Source organism: Berghia stephanieae, chromosome 9 (genome assembly GCF_034508935.2).
Source record: "Berghia stephanieae isolate SIO BIC M18660-M18661 chromosome 9, UCSD_Bste_1.3, whole genome shotgun sequence".
Classification (NCBI taxonomy): Eukaryota; Metazoa; Mollusca; class Gastropoda; order Nudibranchia; family Aeolidiidae; genus Berghia; species Berghia stephanieae.
The window spans coordinates 16,124,773-16,142,272 of record NC_088368.1 but is presented as its reverse complement, the minus strand read 5'-3'; the positions used below and the strand labels follow the sequence as shown (position 1 = coordinate 16,142,272).

Genomic DNA, 17,500 nt, shown 5'->3' with positions numbered 1-17,500 from the left:
TAAATTTCAAATTTTATTAAATTATCGAAGTAACAATGAAGTACGGTGAGCAAATAAAGAAGGCATCACCCCTCTTCTCTAATTAGGTTACAATTTGAAATGAGTGTGACTACTCCGTGTGTTTTACTCCTGTAGGCACGGTTTTCATCGTGTAGCGGTCTTTAACGGTTCAAGAATGAACGATCCCACGCTCTCAAAGGTCAAACCGGTTCGAATTTCCAACAGTCTCTCAGGAATGTTCAATGTCGAAAAGGACCGGTCCTTCATTTCCCAAGGACCGTAGGACCGTGGTCCTTAAGCTTGCCAAGGACCGCCCCGCACTATTTGAGACCCCACTATACCTCTGTTTTGTCGACTACAAAAAAGCCTTTGATAGAGTACGCCACGAAGAAATACTAAAACAACTGCACTCCATTGGCGCTGATGAGAAAGACCTCAGACTCATGCAAACATTATACTACACCCAGCAGGCATCTATCAAAATCGGAAACTCTACAGGAAATTCCATTCCTATTAAGAAAGGAGTCCGTCAAGGGTGTGTTGCCTCACCAGATCTGTTTAATCTATACCAAGAAACAATCATGAGGGGCATAACTAATATGGAGGGAATAAAAGTAGGAGGTCACAACATAAATAATATAAGATACGCAGACGATACGGTACTCATTGCAACATCAGAAATCCAACTTCACAAGATTGTTGACAAAGTGGTAGTAGATAGTGAAGCCAAGGGAATGGAAGTGAATATCACCAAAACGGAATGCATGGTAATACAGAAAAACCCCGAAAACAACAATACCTGCAATATAACGATTCACGGCGAGCAACTTACCAACGTAGAAAGTTTTAAATACCTGGGTTCAATAGTGACAACAGATGGAAGATGTAACCGAGACATACGAGCAAGAATAACTCAAGCCAAACAGGCCTTTATGGACCTCGGAAACATTTTGAAAAACGAACAGATGTCGTTCGGGATTAGATTTCGAGTCTTGAAGTGCTACGTGTGGCCAATCTTGTTATACGGATGCGAAAGCTGGACTACAAATGCAGAAACACAAAAGAACATTGAAGCTTTTGAAATGTGGTGTTTGAGAAGGATGCAGAGAATATCGTACACTGCACACAAAACGAACGAAGAAGTGCTAAAACAAACATACCAACAAAGGAAACTAATGCCCTTAATAGCGGATCGACAACTATCCTTTTTCGGACACATAGTAAGGAAAGATAAGAATGAATACCTGGCAAGTTGTGGAAAAATACCTGGTAAACGCGCCCGGGGGAGACAAAGAAAAACACTCATAGACCAACTGAAGGGCTTCACCAACCTAACAATCCAAGAGCTGTTTGAAAAAGCAAGAGACAGGGAGGAATGGAGAGAGATAATTCATGCAGTATCCGAAGCCTGGACCAGGCATGGAACCTAGAAGAAGAAGAAGAAGTAGGTTGTTAGAACTTGCAGCGTACTAGGAATGTGCAGCTCATATAGTGAAGTAGAATAGAATCCAAAGGTGGACTTAGACACGAATGTCGAGTAGAATCAGAAACACTCTGTTTTATATCCTATTGTCAACTGTTCCCAAAATGCCTTATGCCCAAATAATACTGTACGCCTAAATAATAAATACCAACTATAATTTAACGCTTTTATCCCCAAATACCAAGTTACACCGATCAAAGAAAGTAATTTTCTAGTACTCAATATAATGACCAAGTTTAACTGAATAATAATAATAATAATAATAATAATAATAATAATAATAATAATAATAATAATAATAATAATAATAATAATAATATTAATAATAATAATAATAATAATGATAATAATAATAATAATAATATATAATAATATAATAATAATAATAATAATAATAATAATAATAATAATAATAATAATGATAATAATGATAATAATAATAATAATAATAATAATAATAATAATAATAATAATAATAATAATATAATAATAAAAATAATAATAATAAATAATAATAATATAATAATAATAATGATGATGATGATGATAATAATAATAATAATAATAATAATAATAATATAATAATAATAAATAATAATAATGTGGGAGTGGGGAGTGGGAGTGGGAGTAGGGAGTGGGAGTGGGGAGTGAGAGTGGGAGTGGGAGTGGGGAGTGGGAGTGGGAGTGGGAGTGGGAGTGGGAGTGGGAGTGGGACTGGGACTAGGACTGGGAGTGGGAGTGGGAGTGGGAGTGGACGTGGGACTGGGAGTGGGAGTGGGAGTGGGAGTGGGCGTGGGAGTGGGAATGGGAGTGGGAGTGGTAGTGGGAGTGGGAGTGGGAGTAGGAGTGGGAGTGGGCGTGGTGTGGGAGTGGGAGTGGGAATGGGAGTGGGAGTGGGGAGTGGTAGTGGGAGTGGGAGTGGGAGTTGGAGTGGGAATGGAAGTGGGAGTGGGCGTGGGAGTGGGAATGGGAGTGGGAGTGGGAGTGGGAGTGGGAGTAGGAGTGGGAGTGGGGAGTGGGGAGTGGGAGTGGGGAGTGGGAGTGGGAGTGGGAGTGGGGAGTGGGAGTGGGGAGTGGGAGTGGGAGTGGGAGTGAGAGTGGGAGTGGGGAGTGGGAGTGAGAGTGGGAGTGGGAGTGGGAGTGGGGAGTGGGAGTGGGAGTGGGAGTGGAAGTGGGAGTGGGGTGTGGGAGTGGGGAGTGGGAGTGGGACTGAGAGTGGGAGTGGGAGTGGAAGTGAGAGTAGGAGTGGGAGTGGGAGTGGGAGTGGGAGTGGGAGTGGGAGTGAGAGAGTGGGAGTGGGGAGTGGAAGTGAGAGTGGGAGTGGGAGTGGGAGTGGGAGTGGAAGTGGAAGTGGGACTGGGAGTGGGAGTGGGGAGTGGGGAATGGGAGTGGGAGTGAGAGAGTGGGAGTGGGGAGTGGAAGTGGGTGTGGGAGTGGGATTGGGAGTTGGAGTGGGACTGGGAGTAGGAGTGGGAGTGGGAGTGGGAGTGGGAGTGGGAGTGGGAGTGGGAGTGGGAATGGGAGTGGGAGTGGGAGTGGGAGTGGGAGTGGGAGTGGGGAGTGGGAGTGGATGGAGTGGGAGTGGGAGTGGGAGTGGGAGTGGAGTGGAGTGGGAATGGGAGTGGGGAGTGGGAGTGGAGTGGATGGGAATGGGAGTGGGAGTGGGAGTGGATAGTGGGATGGGAGTGGGAATGGGAGTGGGATGGGGAGGGAAGTGGAAGTGGGAGTGGGATGGGAGTGGGAGTGGGATGGAGTGGAGTGGGAATGGAGTGGGAGTGGGATGTGGGGAGTGGGAGTGGGAGTGGGAGTGGAGTGGGAATGGGAGTGGGAGTGGGAATGGGAGTGGGGTGGGAGTGGGATGGGATGGGAGTGGGTGGAGATGGGAGTGGGAGTGGGGAGTGGATGTGGAGAGTGGGAGTGGGAGTGGGAGTGGGAGTGGGAGTGGGAGTGGGAGTGGGAATGGGAGTGGGAGTGGGAGTGGGAGTGGGAATGGGAGTGGGAGTGGGAGTGGGAGTGGGAGTGGGGGTAGGAGTGGGAGTGGGAGTGGGAGTGGGAGTGGGAGTGGGAGTGGGAATGGGAGTGGGAGTGGGAGTGGGAGTGGGAGTGGGAGTGGGATGGGATGGGTGGGAATGGGAGTGGGAGTGGGGGTGTGGAGTGGGATGGGAGTGGGAGTGGGATGGGAGTGGGATGGGAATGGAGTGGGAGTGGGAGTGGGAGTGGGATGGGAGTGGGGGTGGGAGTGGGAGTGGAGTGGGAGTGGGAGTGGAGTGGGAGTGGGATGGGAGTGGGAGTGGTGGAGTGGGAGTGGGTAGAGTGGGTTAGGAGAGTGGATGGAGTGGGGGTAGGAGTGGGATGGAGTGGAGTGGAGAGTGGAGAGTGGGTAGGAGTGGAGTGGGAGTGGGAGTGGGTGGAGTGAGTGGAGTGGAGTGGGGTGTGGTGGAGTGGAATGGGAGTGGGAGTGGGGGGGTAGGAGTGGGAGTGGAGTGGGAGTGGGGAGTGGGAGTGGGACTGAGAGTGGGAGTGGGAGTGGGAGTGGGAGTGGGAGTGGGAGTGGGAGCAAGCCCAACAGATGGGGGCTGACGATTGGGAGGATGAGCTATGAACAACGAAAGATGAAATTAAACCTGGGTAACGCCACAAACTCTAGAAAAGATACAAGTCAGGAAAAACAAGAAATCTGTTGTAAATTCGTGTCAAACAAGGTCAAGTAAAGCAGAGGGTCAAAATCAGTACATGAGACCAACAGGATGTCACGTCTGTTTGGTTCTAAAAAAAAGAAATTTGGTACTTTTTATTCTTCATGCTGGCTAGAACTTTTTTCACATGTCATATGATCAGAATGTATAAAAGTCACAAGATGATCAGACTTATAACGATTTTCTCTTCTGGATACACTTTTATGCTCGTCGGAGAAGTATTTAATAAGGGAGTCCGCCATTTTCACGATAGTTTAGAACCAGGTACTAAGTTACTATGCGTTATTACGAGGGAAGTGACGTCACGACTGTTGAACCCTATTGAGTTGTAAAAAAATGTATTAGGACATACAAGAGATCCTACATTGACAAACTGCTGGAATATGTGAGACAGAAGAGGATGCTGGTAAAGGCACTCTATAGAACAACAAGGAAACTGCCTGGAAGATACTAAAAAATCGATAAGCCAAATAAAGATAAAGAATAAAAAACTCTACACTACAAAAACAATTAAATAGATGGACTGAATATTTTGAATAACGTCTAAGTCACAACCGCCTGACAACCCACCTGCTTACATCGCCATCTGCAGATTCAATTTTACTTATCCATTATGAGAAACTCAGCAAAGCAGAGATACAAATCTCTAGTCTTCAATAAACCAAAAAGTCTAGATACTAATTTTATCAAAATGCATTTTTTACACCAACTGATTTTCGAATTTATCGATTTGACCGACGTGCATTTATTTGTATATATTATGTACATTTGACCTTAAGAATAATCATAGTGGCCAGGAAATGGCATTACAGTCAAAATCTATAGATAGTTCGAAGATGACGCCACTCATGTCTTTGTCATTGTTTTTTGCCATCCGCGTTTATGAGTAATGCTCACTGAACTGTATTAACCAGACTATAAACGTTCATGGATACACACAGTTTTGTGTGTTGGTCCGGTATACTTCCGGATGGCAATGTTATGAGCTTCTTAGCCAAGCGCATATTATCTATTGCTTTTAGTACAAGCGGATGAGCGACACAAAAATGGTTTTAAACTTCTAGTTTTTTATTTTTTTTACAAATGATAATAGGAGCGCCTATTTTACCTCATAATGCGTGTGGCTTTGTGGTCTTGTGGTATGACACTCGCCACTGGACTGGTAGATCCTAGATTCGACTCCTGCTTTCGTCGGCGCAAAATTGAGACCTTGGAAATAGCTCTTAACTCACATTCTCTCACAATAAAATGTATTCGGTCGTTATCAGTGTTGTCTTTGTCGAAAAATAAAATGTAAAATCGCCCTTAAGCGTCATATCTCGTCATCCACGACACACTTTTTTTCAATGGTTGGAAAATTTTCTAACTTGGATTCCTGGAAATAGTACTTTACTCACATTCTCTCACCACATACAGGTGTAAATTGTACCCAGTCGTGGTAACAGAGTTGTCTTTACTCACATTCTCTCACCACATATAGGTGTAAATTGTTCCCAGTCGTAGTAACAGCGTTGTCTTTCTCGAAAGAATATTGTAATACCGCCTAACACGCGTCATATCTAGTCATACATGTTAAGTGTTGCTGTTGGCAAGGGACCCCTTGTAAATCGCTTTGAGCACGTTTAATGAATATTGCTCTGTATAATCGCTCAAGTTCTTAAAAGTTTTTTTTTTTACTCTCACAGGTGAGAAGAAAGAAAGGCATGGCCCGACTGTTTCCACATCCCTTATCAAGCGATGCAGTTGACAAGTTTAATTACAAATGGATGGTGCTTTTGCTGTTACTGTTGTCCCTAGTCTCGTTCATCATCCCCCTTCACAACATGTACCAGGGCCCAGACGAAAGGGGAGGCACGTCTAAAACTAAAACAACAGCATCAACCACCTCGGGAGTATCTCAAGCAAAGAACCAGATGACGGCAACCGCTCTTCCAACAGTCAGCGTGGAATGTTGGTGTCCTGCCCACTTTGCACCCAACCATATTGCGTATGCGAATATTCTTTGTGGAAACACATTCAATGCAATGATAAGGGGTAAAAAATCCCGTGACATTTATCAAATTCCCATTAATATGATTGATTTATATCCGACAGACGACAGTAATTTTACGATATCAAATAGCATCTTTGAGTTTTTTGAGAAAAACGTAAAAGGGTTGAACAAATGCAATTGATGACAAGAAAGAAGAAGATTTGAAAGTTCGTGTGCAAAAGTTGGTGACGTATCAAACACCCATCACCCTGATAGTGGTCGCGATACTCTTAGCTCTTCCACAGGCACTTTGGGCTTTTCTCTCCGACTGTATTTCTTTATTTAACGTTGGACAAACAATTGAGACGGCGGAGAAAGTCAACCGAATGGACACACCTGGTCGAAAATTGGCGTTTGAAGAATTGTCTAATGTAAGTTCAGTTAAACACATAGGGGGGGGGGGGGGGGGGGGGGGGGGGGGGAAGAAGAAATATAATAGCAAAAGATAGGTTCAAGGATTTTGATAATCTCAAATTATTTGTGTGGTTATAGTTGACAATCCATTCTTTTCCTTGTTCTCCTCGTCCTGCTCCCCCCTCCTCCTGCTTCTCATCCTCCTCCGTCTCCTTCTTTTTTCTAATTTATCTTCCAATCATCATATCATCATTATCATGATGATCATCATCATCATCATCATCATCATCATCATCATCATCATCATCGTCATCATTATTGTTGTTATTATTACAGCATTACTTTTATTATTATTATCATTCTTCTCCTTCTTCTTCTTATTATTATCATTATTACTATTATTATTATTATTATTATTATTATTATTATTGTTATTATTATTATTAATTATTATTATTATTATTATTATTATGTATGTAGTATAATAGTAGTATAGTAGTAGTAGTAGTAGTAGTAGTAGTAGTAGTAGTAGTAGTAGTAGTAGTAGTAGTAGTAGTAGTAGTAGTAGTAGTAGTAGTAGAGAAGAAGAAGAAGAAGAAGAGTAGTAGTAGTAGTAGTAGTAGTAGTAGTAGTAGTAGTAGTAGTAGTAGTAGTAGTAGTAGTAGTAGTAGTAGTAGTAGTAGTAGTAGTAGTAGTAGTAGTAGTAGTAGTAGTAGTAGTAGTATGTAGTAGTAGAGTAGTAGTAGCAGTAGTAGTAGTAGTAGCATAGTAGTAGTAGTAGTAGAGTATTAGAGAGATAGTAGTAGTAGTAGTAGTAGCAGCAGTAGTAGCAGTAGTAGTAGTAGTAGTAGTAGTAGTAGTAGTAGTAGTAGTAGTAGTAGTAGCAGTAGTAGTGGTGGTGGTGGTAGTAGTAGAAATGGGAATAGTAGCAGTATTAGTAGTAGGAGTATTTAATATTATCACCATCGTTGTCATCGTCGTCATCATCATTTTTAACATCGTCGTTGATCTAATTATATTTGTCACTGCGTTTCATTCACAATATATATATTTCATTGCTTGTAATATGGTCTTCTTTTGTATTGTATTTTCTAAGGGCATTGACAAACACACACGATCTTCAGCTTATAGAGCAAGTATGATTTATCTCTTGAAGAAGACGCTGTCCTGCATTGTGGTTCTGGCACTGACGATATTGCTCTCCTTTCAAGATATTCCCGAAGTTAAAAAATTGAACGACGAAATAAGCAGTACGATTACGTCTCGGTCCATTGAACTCAGCGAGGCTCCCGAGAATGCTTTTATCGATGTTGCAAACATGACTGATTTTGATCCTTACGGAAACTTCTTTTGTGATTTCCGAATGGGACGACTTCAAAATTTACAGGATTGGACTATCCAATGTACAATTGCAGATATAACAGAACCCACAGACATTAAATCAACGAGACTTGATCAAAACGAAAAGAATCTTTTGGAGTTTGAGTCAATCATGCTTGATATTGTGGTCACGTTGCTTCTCATACTAGTCGCAAGCAATGTCGCCAGTTTGACGTCTTGGCTAGTGAAGCTAGTTTGTGGCTCGTATAGATCTTCTCTGGGCTTGTCCAAGAACTCTCCCATGGATATGATATTTCTAGTCCAGATGGCACGAATCAATGCAAGTGTTACGGTCAGTCAAATGCTGACCTACAGTCCCAGATCCAGTAATGGCATTGATGAGCTTCATCTTGCTGAAATGGACAACCAGTGAAACCGACGATTCCCATATTTCCAGGTCTGATAACCAAACGCAATTAAGGCTTGTTGAAATAGTTTTAATGGACAATATTTTCCATTGGATTGACAGTATTTCCATTACGACATTGAGCCATAACAAGTTGGGTTATCGGATTTGGAAAAAAGAACAAGTTGAATGAAATACATAAATCTACGTTCGATTTGATTTCGATGTAAATAAAAAATTGAAATAAATACAACAATTGTGTGACTTGTTTTTATCATTAATAAATATGTGTTATATACATACATATATTTTCCCACCCAGTCTCTTTCCTTGATAGTCGTTTTTTTTACTGACAAAAAACAAAAAACAAAAACAAAAAACAAAACAAAAAACAAAAAACAAACAAACACAAAAGCCCAAAACAAAAAACCCTAAAAAAACAAAAAAACAATCTTGAGCTTTTAAATAGCGCAATATTCACTAACCCTGCCCAAAGCGATTCACAGTTGTGCAGGCGCCTTAATAGAAATTGTATTATACAAAAAGAGAACCATAAGAGAACCCAATACTAAACACTGGAACGTTTCCTGCCTCAAAATCTGTTCTTCAGCCAACACAATGAAAACGATCGTACTTCACGTAAACCCTCTGATAACCAAGATCAGGATAATCGCCACATTTGGTACGATACAACCAACACTTATCTTTATATTGAATTTTTTTTTACTCATCTGCATTGACATAGGACATACCGCCTTTTTTTCAGAATACGTTTTACATATGCGGCTATATGGCCTTGTGGTATGATACGCTTTCGCATCGGAAGGTCCAGTGTTCGAGCATCGTTCGGGGAATAGTTGAGTCCTTGGAAAAGACTTCTCACTCACGTTCTCTCACCATACTCAGGTGTAAAATGAGTACGTACTTGGCCGTAACAGCGTTATCTCTGTCGGAAAATAATTGTATGTGGCGTCATGTCTCGTTCTACATGTTACGTGTTGCTGTTGGTCAGAGACCCTTTGTAAACGCTCTGAGAACGTTTAGTAAACAATGCGCTATATAAAAGCCCAAGTTTTTACATACTGTATGCTATAATATGTGACCTGCCCACCCAAAGCAGTATTATGTCGGAGTGATGTCAATACCAAAATTTTAAATTCCTCTATTATTGTCGAATAAAAGAAAAAGAAAAAGAAACTTGGGTTTGAGTTAAGTTTAATTAAAAAACAAAAAACAAAGACAAAACAAAACAAACAAAAAATAGGCCGAAACCTATTTCATAAAGTCCACTTAAAGACTGATGACCCAAAATGTAATGGCCCGACGTGCACTTATTTGCAGGTCTTGTAACCACTTCCATATGGGCTTATTGTTTTAACGGAAATCTCAAAAATGACGCAAATTATTGTCCATTACAACTAGACCCATAAGTGGGTTCGGATGTCAGACTTGCATATATGTACACGTCGTTATGGCCCCATTGTTGTTGTAATGGAAATAATCTCAAACCAATGCTAACTATTCTCCATATTACAACATTGTTTAAACAAGCCCATCGTTGAGTTCAGCTATCAGACCTGCATATTTGTGCCCGTCGCATAGTGTGCATCAACTTTTAATTTCATATCTTTGATCATTTTAACCTTGAATACAGCCTTTGGCTTTCACTTCACTCTAATATGATACCCATTTGGCACGATGGGTCACTAGGAGGGAGTCCTTGGTGGGCAGGAGGTCACTCGCTCTGTCTTCTATCCCCATATATTTGTTTTCCGAGTTGCATTCTGTCTTAGTGTTAGAATGGAATTGTTTGCTTTGTCCTGGCCCTGGTAGGAGTCCTTAGCTGGGAGAGACACAGTCAAATATTTAGTATTAGTTTTGGGAGATGATCTTTTTCCTTGTAAATCATCTCTCTGTTATGAATTGTTAATTATGTTTTCTCTTCAAGATATATTTTGTAAACATTTGAGTGTACTGCTGTCAGTGAGATCCTGCGCTGATGATTGGATGAGACCTTTAGGTCATCTTGAACAAAGTACATTGATATTGTGCTTCTGGAATCTACATCTGTTCCCTATTTGAACCGGTCTCCTGCGACTTCGTTATATCCGAGTTGCACATAGCAAAGTGTCAATTGTCACCAATCAGTGATAATGTCAAATTCACAGCTAACCCTTTTTCTCCTTATATGGTCTCAGGGAGAGATGACTTTGTCTACCAAACACGATGCAGATGCCTTAACAGAAATTGTATTTACAGAATGGAATACAACAGTTCCATGAGAGAAAACAGTACATAACAGCCATTAACAGAAACAATTAAAAAGACCGTATTTCACGTTACTTTAACACTCTGCTAACCAAGAGCAGGAATATCGCCACATCTGTTACGATACTAGGGGCGTCCCAATAGTGACCGAGATAGATCCCAGGTGCAGTCGAGCTTTTTTTTTTCCTGACCCCACTCTCCACCCGGCAGTTATTGGGTTGCTAGATCTGTTAGATCTGGAGGAAAGTACTTTGCGATAGACTAGCGTCCTATCAAAGGATAGCAAGCAATTGCAATTGTCCGTTTCACGCTATAGAAACCAAGATAAACTCCGGCTCCATGGGCCTAATGGTTCTGAAGGACTCCAAAACTTTTTAAAAAATATATTGAGATCTATCTTACGCATACATTGTTTTGAGGCCTATGCCCGCTACATACCTATCGGTATAAATGTCATTTATTAATGTCATGTATACATGTCATTTATACTGTGACAAAGAGTGTCGTCCATGCCACTCAAGTAAACCGCACCCCCCCCCAAAAAAAATATACACCCTGTAATGTGGTATTTAATGTGGAGGTTAAATTTTTCATTTAAGAAAATTTTATGTAATAATTCTCCACACCACTCGAGCGTTTTACATAGGTTGTCAGCTCCTGCACTCACAGAATCGCCCTTTTCATTAAAATAAATTATAGAGGTTTGCAAATCCTATGATTTCCCCGCTACATATTACATGAAAATATTAAACAGCAGTGATTAGTGGCTCGTATAGCTGTCCAAGGATATAGCTTCACAATGCAATAAATAATGAATAAAACACGTTCCAGTCCCACTTATAATTGATAATGAAAGTAAATCGGATTTATTCTGTTTTAAATAATATGGTAGGTGTTTACATGTTTTTTAAATGTTTAATTTTCATATTGGGCACTAACAACAACCCTCCAGAATATTTTAACATTGATGTTGGTCTTATCTTGTAGCAGCCGAGGTCCTTAGCCGAACTGGCCGTCTCTCAGGTCTTGGGTGCCGTTTGAAGTAATGGTGGGTTTGGACAACTCTTCCCATGACCGTAATAGGAAGGGATTGAAATCTGGTTTGATATAAATATAAACAGGACGTCAGATTTCTCCGTGTTAAACTTCCTCGGCCCATCTGTGGGACTGGTGTGTCCTCAGACAGGGGTAGCGATAGGGTCTAAAGTCAGACCTAATAACATGTTCAAATAGTACAAAGGGCTAAACAAGCCTAATAATATAATAAAATAGTCTAACACTTGAACGTTATAACTATAGACTCATGAATATTTTAAGTAACATGTTTATGATGCTAACGCCCTGATAGCATATATTAAACAAATGATAGGTACTCTGGCCTCAAGAATTACCAGACTGCATTAGATAAACTAGTTAAACCATGATATTGTAAAATATGATCAAATTATATGTAACCAAGTCATAATGATATCATGCATATCAACATCATAGGTATAGAGTGATAAAAAGTATGCAGAATGTTTTTGCTACAGTCTGTAGATCAGAAAGAGAATCTAAGAAAAGTAAATAAATGTAATCCACTCACCCCTTAGTTTTGAATATCACACCACTGAACAGGATAAAATACGTTCGTTCTTGTAAGATATTTTTGTGGAAGAGAATGCATCGTTGTAAGGTGAATGATTTTATAACGCTCGCGCGTCGTGTTCATTCCCATATGGGTCTTACACTCACTTCCCGCTTAAGGCTTATTCACCTGTTCAATTGTCTGCCCATTGTATGCATATCTCCTGCTAATTACCCTTTCCAAACAAGACTCCAACGTGCATATGCCCTGAGGTTCTCGTCTCATTCAGAGTAGCTAAAATTGCACTTAACGTTATCTCTTCCCACTATAGTTCTTAACCAGAAGCATCTAAATTGCATTGGCTATCTAAATAGGAACATTTTTTTCTGATTGGATATCCCCATAATTCCGTGGCGTCCCTTTACTTTACAAAACCAAATTCATCTCTGAATTGCATCACACACACGCTAAGAATCCCAAGAAAGAAGAACTATCCCTCCAATTTCAAACTTGTAAAAGTTTAACTTCTCTCGGTTGAAGGTAAAATTAATTGATGGTTAAAATTCAAAGTGGAACGAGATATTACTGTGAATTCAATGCTTAATCTACCATTACCATTATAATTTGTGTATATTTTAATTGTGTTTCATTCTATGGATGTTTGTAAGTTGGAATACCTGTACAAAACTATATCTATATGTATATTATACTATAGTTAACATTTGTTTATGATCTATGCTATTATTTTACTTATATTCAATATGTATATTGCTTCTTGTCTGTACTCTACCGCCAATCCCCGGCCAAACATTATAATAATCACAATTATAATTGATAAAAGTAAATAAAGTATAAAATATAAGGGACACATTCCTGTTCAATTCTCATCATGTAAGATAGTTCAAACTGTCAGTTGATGTTTAATATAAATGCAATAACTAACCATTATCATGGAGTGACTGCTTCTCCTTGCCTTGGTCGGCAAATAAAAGCTATTATGATGTGTCGCTCAAGGCCGACCCGGTGGCGAAAGACAAAATAGATTGGCTCTAAGACCTTTTTGTTTTAAATTCTTAATTGAAGGTCTTTCGCTCTCACCAATCCGTGGCTATCACCCATCCATACTCCGTGCCCAATCCTTGAAGCACCCAATCCCTGCTGTCAGTCATCGCCGACACCAGAACCGTCCTGTCAGCCCATAACTACAACACACTGTTGTGAAGTCCAGAAAACCCTGGAAGCAGGAGCCAACCCTGGAACTAGCTGATACCTTTGCCTCAATCAAGCAAGCCGGCTGGATAAAGATAAGCCAAACGGGCTTATACCATTTTCAAATGTATTTTCCACGGACACAGATGATTAAAAATAAATCAATCAATCATAAATAAATAAATCAATAAATAAATCAATAGATAAATAAATTAGAAATTAGATCCACTCAATTAGAGCTATTCTTCCTGATATTAAATAAATACTTATTCTCTCTATCTTCTCCGGTAACAATCTAATTAAACTTTATGTATAGAATTGTTATTATTGAATTGGGCGTTACTATTGTCTTGACTCACTTGCTATTAACACAGTTAAGTTACAAGGGACCCTAAGGCAATTCTTAATCGCCCCTAGATTAAACCTGAGCCGTTTGTGGTGTAGGTTGAGTGGCGCAGCTGGTAACGAGACCCATAGCGCGCATACTTGTTCGAATCCAGACCATTGAGCTATCGGTTGGACTCGAACCCACAAAAATAACACACAAACCCGCCCCAATGATCTATCCTTGATTTTGGTTTTATACCAATCGGACCCCATAACTTGATATCTTCAACAAGACTTCAATATTTATCTACTATCATTCTCTAACCCAGAAAAAAGGCTAGGAAAAAAAGCACAACAAAAAACATAAATCTACCATTAAAAAAAATCAAACCACTCTTAACCAATTCATAAACGAACAATACGCCCGCAAACGCCCCCCCCATATCACACAAACACAAAATACAATAAATTATAAAAATCATAGCCACCCCAAACAACAAACACCAAACAAACGAAACAGCACAAATAAACAAAACAAGAAAACCTATAAAAGAAAATACCACATAAGTAAAAGCAACAAAACAAACAAACAATCTGACCCCTTCCTCCCAAATATAATGACCCTGGCCCTACCTCCCTTCGGATTTAAAAAAAAAATAAACAAAATAAAAAAAAAAAAAAAAAACAACGAAAACAAAGCCACCTCTCCAAGAAAAAAAATCTCTAAGAGGTGATTGATTGAAATACATTTCACAATGAAAGAGTTAATATGTACAGGATATGACGTGAGTAGGTAGTGTAGAGTGATTCAACCATGATCCGTACCGACAGCATCATCACTTGACGAGAAGGCCGTGTTGTGTTGATGAATCTACATTCGGAAAAACCCCAAAAAACAAACACATTTTAAACATTTTGGCCAGAAATATATTCTTTCGAAAATCAATCGGTCAACATGACCCTAATCTTGTAAAAAACAAAAACAACCGGAGTCCCAGGTTTAAGAGCTTTTGGCAAGAAGCTCGTCATTTGAATGGACCGAATTTGGAGGATGAGTTCTATGGCCAAATTTTAAAAAATCGTGTTTGGTTTTCATGCACGACATAAAAAGCTTTCAGCATGATTTTCCAACCATCAGTCTACAGAGCTAAGTCTTCTCAATCTCTCTCTTCTCTCTATCTTTCTCGTATGATCTTGCTCTTCTCTTCTCTCTCTCTCAATTGCTTGTGGTTTGTGTAAGATGGTGTGTTAGTAGTGTGTGTGTGTGGGATCTAGTGTAATTTATTGCTTGTCTTCATTTTGTTTGTCAGTTGTTAACATTGCGTGTAATTCATCTTCTGCGCAGGGAGTGATAATCCATTATCCATGTATTGATACCACACCATCTAGATAAATATTATTATTCTTATTTTTTTATTTTTATTATTATTATTTATTATACAATATAATCTGCTATTATTTTTTGATTAAATAATTATCATCTTATTATTATATTATCTATAATTATATATTATTAATGTTTACTTATTATTATTATTATTATTATATTATTATTATTATTATTATTATTATTATTATTATATTATATATATATTATTATTATTATTATTATTATTATTATTATTATTATTATTATTATTATTATTATTATTATTATTATTATTATCATCATCATATTATTATTATTATTATTATTATATATTATTCATATTATATTATATTATTATTATTATTATTATTATTATTATTATTATTATTATTATTCTTGTCATGGTCTAAATGAGTGCTTAAGAGCTAACTCGACTACAAGCGTAAAATAAAGATGTGAAGAATAAGGCCCCCAGAAATTACTAGTTACTTAAAAAAAATAAAGAACAAATGACGAATTGATTAAGATGATATGAATAGAAAGATGAAATTTAATTAAATGAGTATTTTGATAAATGAATGGTGATCATAGTTACAAATGGGAATATAATGATATTACGTATCTTATGCGTTCTTGATGAGATGATCGTAATGTTAGATATTGCGGGTAGACTTGTGGGGTTCCACCTCCAGTTGAGAAGGGTTGCAGTTATTCCTCCGACGGGCTCAGGGTTGATAAATTCTTGACAGTGATTGAACTGGCAAATGTGACAAAGGAAGCTCCGGCGTCTTGAAGGCGGAAATCAAAATTAGCGAAGTGCTCCACAAAGTCCCGAGAGTAAGATATAAATCTCGAAAATATAGATAATATTTATATGAGGAGTGGAATAGTATGGCAGTCAGGGCATAGGTTATTGAGAAAAGTAAGTGAGGAAGATTAGACCGATCATATTTATTTTATAATAAGTGGCTACGTGACAGAAGTTAGAACGACAAGTATTCACTAATAAGAATTATTTAAAAGGCTATTATAAGGTAAAGTTTTTCTAAGCCTACCGCCTACTGGAGTGAGATGAATTCAGGTCTTGCTAAAATAAAACTTTAATAAAATAAATGTGAATAATCGTTGCTGTGACAATTATTATACATTCTTCTTCTTCTTCTTCTTCTTCTTCTTCTTCTTCTTCTTCTTCTTCTTCTTCTTCTTCTTCTTCTTCTTCTTCTTCTTCTTCTTCTTCTTCTTCTTCTTCTTCTTTTATATTATTATTATTATTATATGATGATGATATATGATTATTATTATTATTATTATTATTATTATTATTATTATTATTATTATTATTATTATTATTATTATTATTATTATTATTATTATTATTATTATATTATTATTAATTTATTAATTATTATATTATTATCATTATTATTACCACCCACATATTCTGGATTTTGTGGTCAAGATACATTCAACGTCAATATCTATTATTAGTAAATAACAATGTGAAATTGAATGCAAAAAATGTTTTTTATTTATTTACCTAACATCGCCATAATCACATATTAGCTTATTCGTCTGTAGTGTTTCGTTCATCCTGTTTTGTTGATAAAGGGGAAACCCGAGACGTCCACATTATCTGTTTTCGTTTATAAATTGAAGCTGACGTTCAATTTCACATTGTTATTTACTGAGCTTCGAACAGCAACACTTACATTATCTTTTTCTGGTAAAAACGGATGAGCGACCAGAAAATGTTTTTAAACTGCTATGTTTTATTTTTTTATACAAAGGATAATAGAAGCGACTCGTAACATTTTTTGCTACCACGCTATCGTAAAATTGGAGATTCTCCAAAACAAATAATATAATTTATTCACCCCTCTCATTGGAAAACCTGTCATATCTTAGTATATACGAAGATAATTGTTGAATAATGCTTTGAACGCGTTGAATAAAAATTTTATTCAACGATTGCAGAATATTTTCGCACATTTTATTTGTGTGAAATATGGTGTAAAAGGCGGTAATTAAAAATAATCTTTTGGTGCGCATGAATACAAATCCAACGTTTTTAGTTTTGGGTCAAATTGTCATTCAAGCAGAAGGACAAAAGTAACTCGTTTAATAAATACAAATATATGAAAGAATCGTATATTCTAAACCTGACAAAACTCATTTCTCAAATTTCTAAACATTCTATCTAACTTTCAAATCATCTTATATAATTTACGTCAAGGCGACATAATACTGTTTTGAGGCTTTTGGTCACATGGTAACTTTGATTTTAAGATCATTTACAAGGTCATGGTCAGCCACAGACATGAGGCCGGGTTGAGGCAATAGACCCCATAATGGGTGTGACTTTGTGGTCTTGTGGTAAGACACTCGTCATTGGACTGGTAGATACTAGTGCCGCGCTGAGGACCAGTCCCAAGAACCGGTTCCACGGTTCATTAGCTGGGACCGGAGGAC

General features: G+C 38.4%; 1 protein-coding gene across 3 annotated transcripts in view; it reads left to right on the top strand.

The window, feature by feature from the left end:
• Positions 1-8,547, top strand: part of LOC144979772 (uncharacterized) — an 11,179-nt gene extending 2,632 nt beyond the window's left edge. For 2 of the 3 annotated variants that reach the window (XM_078926845.1, XM_078926846.1), the window contains exons 2-3: positions 5,865-6,582; positions 7,662-8,547. In XM_078926845.1, coding sequence (XP_078782971.1) covers positions 6,538-6,582; positions 7,662-8,318 — 702 coding nt within the window. In that variant the 5' untranslated portion in view covers positions 5,865-6,537 and the 3' untranslated portion in view covers positions 8,319-8,547. The remainder of the gene's footprint in view (positions 1-5,864; positions 6,583-7,661) is intronic. The other variant, XM_078926847.1, reaches the window with a different exon arrangement.
• The last annotated feature ends 8,953 nt before the right edge of the window (positions 8,548-17,500 follow it).